The sequence below is a fragment of the Macaca mulatta genome, chromosome 1 (assembly GCF_049350105.2).
Source record: "Macaca mulatta isolate MMU2019108-1 chromosome 1, T2T-MMU8v2.0, whole genome shotgun sequence".
NCBI classification, from domain to species: Eukaryota; Metazoa; Chordata; class Mammalia; order Primates; family Cercopithecidae; genus Macaca; species Macaca mulatta.
The window spans coordinates 111,933,658-111,940,629 of NC_133406.1; the positions used below are offsets into that span (position 1 = coordinate 111,933,658).

The 6,972-nt window shown below is 55.4% G+C and overlaps 1 protein-coding gene across 1 annotated transcript; it reads right to left on the minus strand.

Moving 5' to 3' along the window:
- On the minus strand, nucleotides 1-6,290 carry EFNA4 (ephrin A4). Its single transcript, XM_077944830.1, is given in 5 exon segments — nucleotides 1-493; nucleotides 496-534; nucleotides 2,375-2,443; nucleotides 2,792-3,078; nucleotides 5,854-6,290. Coding segments are annotated over 5 exon segments (795 nt in total). The 5' UTR covers nucleotides 6,141-6,290; the 3' UTR covers nucleotides 1-380.
- Between the last annotated feature and the right edge of the window lie 682 nt (nucleotides 6,291-6,972).

Genomic DNA, 6,972 nt, shown 5'->3' on the forward strand with positions numbered 1-6,972 from the left:
TTGGGGAGAGCAACAAAAAGATGGGTGGTTTATTGAAGGTTTGGTCTAGATACTTATAAAAATACAAACTGGCATGAAATTCAACCTCATGAAGAGTCCGTCTTCACAGAAGACAAGTGAGTGACCCCGTGGGGAGGGCAAGGTGCTGCCCCAGGGAAGAGGCCCACAGGGCACAGATGGCAGGGCTGCTTCTTTGCCCTGGTCCAGCAATCCACCTGTCCCCAGGTCTTCAGCCTTGGCCCCCAGCTGGCTTGAGGATTTGATCGTACCAAATCCCAGTCTTCCTGGGGGATGGGCTGAGACCCTCAGAGCAGCCTGCAAAGCACCTATGTTTGTCTTGCCTCTGCTTCAGAGTGTCCAGGGCTGTCTGCTGCTCTTCTTTAGCCTGTGATGAGGGGACAGGCACCTGCAAGGGTCACCTCAGACCCTCTGATCTCCCCCATCAATGCTCCATCTTGTCGGTCTGAATGGGTACCCCCAGTGCAGGCAGCAAGGATCCCCCTCCTTCAGGGGATCTTGGGAGGGCTCTGGCTCCTTGGGGTGAGAGGCAAGGTCTGCTTGGTTCACAGAATTCGCAGAAGACGAAGAATCAGCAGCAGCAGTAATAGCAAGAGACAGAGGGGGCTGGGAGTGTCCCCCCTTCGCCACCCTGATGTGCCACTCTCTCCAGGGCTCCCAACAGGATGGGCTGACTCAGACTCTGTGAGGGGGAGGGGGTAGCACTGATCAGTCCTCCCACTTTACCAGCCTCCTTCCTCCCCTTCCCATTAGCAGTTCCCTCCTTTACCATCCTCCAGGGTCTCCCAAACCAGCCAATCCCTTCCCATGATCTACGACCTCATCCTTTCTAAGCCCCAACTTCCAAGCCTCCTCAAAATTGCCAATAGAGACAACCAACTCAGCTAAGGCCTTGAAGGGCCTTGCCCCTGGACACCCCATTCTCTTGGCCCAGCTTAAAAAAGTGTACAGTAGGTCGGGTGTGATGGCTCATGCCTGTAATCCCAGCACTTTGGAAGGCTGAGGCGAGCGGATCACTTGAGGCCAGGAGTTTGAGACCAGCCTGGCCAACATAGTGAAACTCTGCCTCTACTAAAAAAAAAAAAAATAGCTGGGTGGCGCACGCCTGTAGTCCTAGCTACTCGGCGGACTGAGGCAGGAGAATTGCTTGCACCCGGAGGGTGAGGTTGGAGTAAGCTGAGATCGCACCACTGTACTCCAGCCATGGGCGACAGAGCCAGAGCGAGACTCTGTCTCAAAAAAAAAAAAAAAAGTGTGCAGTGAGGCCACACAAGACATGGTGGCTCACGCCTGTAATCCCAGTGCTTTGGGAGGCAGGAGGTCTCTTGAGGTCAGGAGTTCAAGACCAGCCTGGGCAACACAGTGAGCTCCTATCTCTACAAAAAATAAAAAATAATTTAGCCAGCTGTGAGTTGTGGCGGCGGGCGCCTGTAATCCCAGCTACTCAGGAAGCTGAGGCAGGAGAATCGTTTGAACCCAGGAGTTTGAGGCTGTGGTGAAGTATGATTGTGCCACTGCATTCCAGCCTGGGCAACACAGCAAGACCCTGTCTCTTAAAAAAGAAGTGGGAGAGCTGGGGGCGGTGGCTCACGCCTGTAATCCCAGCACTTTGGGAGGCCGAGGTGGGCAGATCATGCGGTCAGGAGATTGAGACCATCCTGGCTAACACAGTGAAACCCCGTCTCTACTAAAAATACAAAAAATGGGCCGGGCGCGGTGGCTCAAGCCTGTAATCCCAGCACTTTGGGAGGCCGAGACGGGCGGATCACGAGGTCGGGAGATCGAGACCATCCTGGCTAACACGGTGAAACCCCGTCTCTACTAAAAAAATACAAAAAACTAGCCGGGCGAGGTGGTGGGCGCCTGTAGTCCCAGCTACTCGGGAGGTTGAGGCAGGAGAATGGCGTAAACCCGGGAGGCGGAGCTTGCAGTGAGCTGAGATCCGGCCACTGCACTCCAGCCTGGGCGACAGAGCGAGACTCCGTCTCAAAAAAAAAAAAAAAATACAAAAAATTAGCCATGCATGGTAGCGGGTGCCTGTAGTCCCAGCTACTCAGGAGGGTGAGGCAGGAGAATGGCATGAACCCGGGAGGCAGAGCTTGCAGTAAGCCAAGATCGTGCCACTGCACTCCAGCCTGGGCAACAGAGAGAGACTCCGTCTCAAAACAAAACAAAACAGAAGTGGGGAGAGGATGGTGCAGTAGAAGCTCCCACAAGGCTAAATGGGGAGAAGAGACCACAGCTTGAAGCTTCACCAGGACCCCTGGAGTCTGATGCTCCTAGATTCTTCTCACTCCTTCCCTCCTTCCCAAGGCCCCACATTAGCCAGTAGGGTCCATGCCCCCAACCCACTTACTCCTCTCCTTGCAGCAGACAGACACCTGGAGCCTCAAGCACTGGCCAGAACTCTCTGGGGTGGGCACCGCTGGGTAGTGGGAAATTGGGAAGAAGTTAGCACAGGGAGTCACCCCTTTGTATGCCTCAAACTCTTTCAGACCCTCCCAGCTTTTCTTCTCTCCAGGTCCCGGGAAAGCGTTTCCTTACTTTGGGGCCACACCCATGTATCAGGCCCCATCCAGGCCTCTCATCTCCCTGGCCCCCTTTCCTAGCTCCTCCTACTTTTGCCTTACTAGACATTTCCCTCCCCAGTCCTGAGTTCAGCCCAGGCCCCAACCCAGTGTACATTAGAGACCCAGCTCCTCCTCTTCCCAGGTCTCTCCTTCCCCCTCCCTACCCTTCCCAAGAGGTATCCAGTGTGCCCTTGGCCACTCACAGATGTAGTAGTAAGTCTCTCCAGGTAAGAACTCAAAACCGAGGGAGAAGGGTGTGAAGCGCTGAATCTTCTCTGAGAATTGGACGTGGCCGAAGGGCAGGGAGCACACCCAGCGTTTGAAGGCCCGGGGGCCCTCTGCCTGGCAGGACTCATAGCCTGGCCAGTCCACCATGTATAAAGCAAACGTCTCGGGGCCCTCAGGGGGCCCTGGGCCTTCATAGTGGGGGCAGACAATGTCTAGGTAATCGTTGAGGCCCAGCTCCACCACGGCGTCTCCTCGAAGCAGCCTGCAGGCATAAGACAGGGGTGGGCTGAGGAGGGGAGGGCACCACACCATGGCCATGGAGGCCAGAGACACCCCTTCTCAGAGGCCCCTGCCAGCCTCTCCTCCACCCATGGGCGACGGAGAAGCTCAGGAAGACCCAAGGTCCCCAGACTGACAACTCTTTTTTTTTTTTTTTTTTTTTTGAGATGGAGTCTCGCTCTGTCGCCCAGGCTGGAGTGCAGTGGCCGGATCTCAGCTCACTGCAAGCTCCGCCTCCTGGGTTCACGCCATTCTCCTGCCTCAGCCTCCGGAGTAGCTGGGACTACAGGCGCCCGCCACCTCGCCCGGCTAGTTTTTTTATATTTTTTAGTAGAGACGGGGTTTCATTGTGTTAGCCAGGATGGTCTCAATCTCCTGACCTCGTGATCCACCCGTCTCGGCCTCCCAAAGTGCTGGGATTACAGGCTTGAGCCACCGCGCCCGGCCCAGACTGACAACTCTTGAGAGACAAAAAGAGTGCAAGAAATGGATGAGATGATTGATTCACAGGTTCCGAGAGGCTAAGACCTGCAGTGCCCATAACCACACAGCTTAGATGCCAGAAGGAGGGTCACCACACCCTATCTTTCAGGGTGGAGGTGCCACACACCTCTCTAGCCCCAGTGCCCAACACCCAACGTGGTACAGCACCAGGCTTGATCAATGTCAGGTGGATGGATGCTGTGAAGAAGCTGGGCAGAGGCAGGAAGTACAGTTGCACACAGTGCAGCTGCAGATACAGAGGAGGAGACAGGGGTTGGGAAAGGTCTCCTCAAACACAGATATAAAGTGAGGAACACTGTCCTTTAGACTTCAACCCAAGGGTGAAAAGAATGTCATGGTAAAAAAAGAATGAGGGAGGCCAGGTGTGGCGGCTAGTATCTGAATCCCAGTACTTTGGGAGGCCGAGGTGGGAGGACTGCTTGAGGCCAGGAGTTCAAGACCAGCCTGGGCAACATGGTGAGACTGTCTCTACCATAAATAAATAAATAAATAAAGGCCACGTGTGGTGGTGCAATCCTGTAGTCCCAGCTGCTTGGGAGGCTGAGGCGGGAGGATCCTTTGAGTCCATGAGTTCCTGTAGCAAGCTGTTACCGCTCTGCAGCCTGGGTGACAGAGCAAGACCCTGTCTCTAAATTCTAAAAATTAACAAAAAAAAAAAAAAAAAAAAAAAGAATGAGGGAGTGGGTGCTAGGTGCCTCCCTTTTTTGGCCAGGAAGAGCAAGTGCCAGGCATGGGGGGAGTCCACATACTACCCAGTCTTCCGTCTTCTCAGCACTCCCTTCCCCACCTCTTGGGAGCTGCCTGGGGAAGCCAGCACAGGTGGGAAGGGCTGGAACAGGCTGCTCCCCACAGTACCGAATGCTGCATGAACCACCCCCCATACCACAAACACAGCGAAGCGTGACATAGGAAAAGCCTCCAATGGGTGGTCCAAGGCCCACCTGTATCAGTTCTGATTTGAAATGAAGATTCCTGGGCTTAGCCAGTCCAGACTTACTAGAACGCAAGCTGAGCAAGGACAGGGCCTTGGTAAGTTTTGTTCTACTGCATTCCCCGTGCCTGGAAAAGTGCCCAGCACAAGATAGTGTTCAATAAATATTTGTGGATTGAATGAATGAACCAGAAACCGTAAGATTGGGGAGTGAGAAACCTGAATTTTTAACAGGTCCTCCAAGCGATTCAGAAGCATTGGTCTGTGACAGAGATAGAGGAATTCAGAGTCCAAGGACAACAAAAGCTCTTATCACTTGGTATTGTAATGACCTGTCTTTACGCAGGCTCTGCTGCCTGCGCCTGTTCTCCAGAGTCTGTGGAATCCCAGAGGGCAGGGTCTTGATCTTCTCATCTATATAGTTAATCCCCTGCAACCTATCACAGGGCTGGGCACATATAGTATGTGTTTAATAAATAAGTGTTAGTAAGTGAAGAAATGAATAGAGTCATAGATTGTCTCAAGTAGAAAATCAGAAAGAAAAACAGCTGGGAAACAGAAGAGACATGGAGACTTGGGGAAGGGGTTGGAAACAGTAAAATATACTGAGGTTCAAAGGCAGGCAGCTCAGGAGAGAGAAAGAAATAATAGTTTATATCTGTACAGCCTGAGCTTCTTTCACATACATGACCTCACTTACCCCGCCGGACTTCCCAGGGTACTAGGTATTATTAGCCCATTATACAGGTGAGATAAATGAGGTTAGGAGGGTCACGAGACTTGCCCAGAGGTGATTCAGCTAGAAGGGCAGGGCTGACACTGGAAAGAAACAGAAGGACCAATAAAGACAGAGATGAAAGCAGAGATAGTAAATGAGATCAGGAAACAGAGCAAGAGCCAGAGGTGAGACCCAGCGGTCAGGAGAGTAACCCACGCTCTTTCACAAGAGTAAAGCCCCCTCCCTTGATCTCAAGTTCGCCAGCCCCAGCTCCGGCCGGCGGGAGGCTGGGGATGCCAGGAGAGCAGCGAGGGGGGCGGAGCCCGGAGTGCGGGCAAAGGCCCCCCCAGGTCCATGCTCCAAGACCCCCTAGACAACCCTCGGGGCTGGGGTCTTCTGCCTGCCCCCCAACACATGCGGGCTGTGGGGCGACCCAGGGCGCGCCTCGCCCCTCCCCCTTCCCCCCTTCCCCGCCGGCTCAAACAAAGGAGCCCCGACGCGCGGCCAGCTTCAGGCGGCGCCGCGCACAGAGCGGGTGGCGGGCGCGCGCAAAGCCCGGGAGCGCGCAGACTTGGCTAGGCGCTCGCCCGGTTCGGCCCGGCTACCTGGGGTTACTGGAGTTCCAGTAGACGACGTGGCGGACACTGGAGCCCCCGCGCAGAGGGGAGCCGAGGAACGTGGCCCAGAGGACAGTCCGCAGCAGGGGCAGCAGCCGCATTGCCCCCGAGGTCCGGTTTGGTCTGGCCTGGCAGGTCCCGGCCCGCTTCACAGTCGAGGCGAGAAAGGTACAAAGTGAAGAGGGGGGTTGTGGAAAGGGGGGTGGGGTGCGGAGATTCACAGACCCCGCCCTGGATAACTTTCCGCCAATGGGAGCGCGTCTCCTCCTCTCCATCCAGCGCCAACTCCAGTTAACCCTCTGTGCACCGCAGCGCACGCCGGGTTCGCCAAAGCTTCCGCTGAGGCTGCACCTCACTGCGAGGGGACGGGGAGGAAAGACGTATTCCAACAGCAATATTTTTAGGGAGGTTATCCCTTTCGTGTCTGCTTTAGTCCTGGGTAGACTGCCTTATTAGAAGTTTGGAAGATTTTAAATAAGGGTACATAACCTTAGCCTATCCAACCACCTTCATACACTGCCCCGTTTTCTTTGCAAATCTAGGGATAGTGCAAGCGGAAGGGACAACACAGCTTCTGGGACCACCTTCCCTAAAAAGCCTTAGGTGGCGCGCTAGATGCTCACTTTGGGATTGGCGTCTGTCCCTTGCCGCTCCACACCTTCGATCCAGGCTGGGGGCCCACGCGGCCCCAGTCCCGAATACGAAGTAATGAGGTGGTTGTAGCCTGTACAAAGCACCTTTGTTCCGGATCCCTCAGGTGGCGGCGGCGGCGGAGGGGGAGGAGGCAGGTGCGCCGCCTTGGGATCGTGGGAGCAGCCGCCGCCCCGCTCCGCCCTGGCTCCTGGGCTCTGAGAACACCAGCCAGATCCACTTTTCCCAGCCAGTGGTCAAAGTCGGGACGGCAGGTCCAACGGCTTGACAGATTGCGCCGAAAGCCACCCCAGTCTGGGCAGAGGGAAGCCGCGAGCATCCCGGGGACACATGCCGACCCATTCTGGTACTCCCGCCCCACACAGCCCGCCCTCATCTGAGGCAGCAGCGTCTCCTGGCGGCCAGACCTGGAACCGCAGCAGGAGCGACCCGGCTTCTAGAAGCAGACAAACTGCG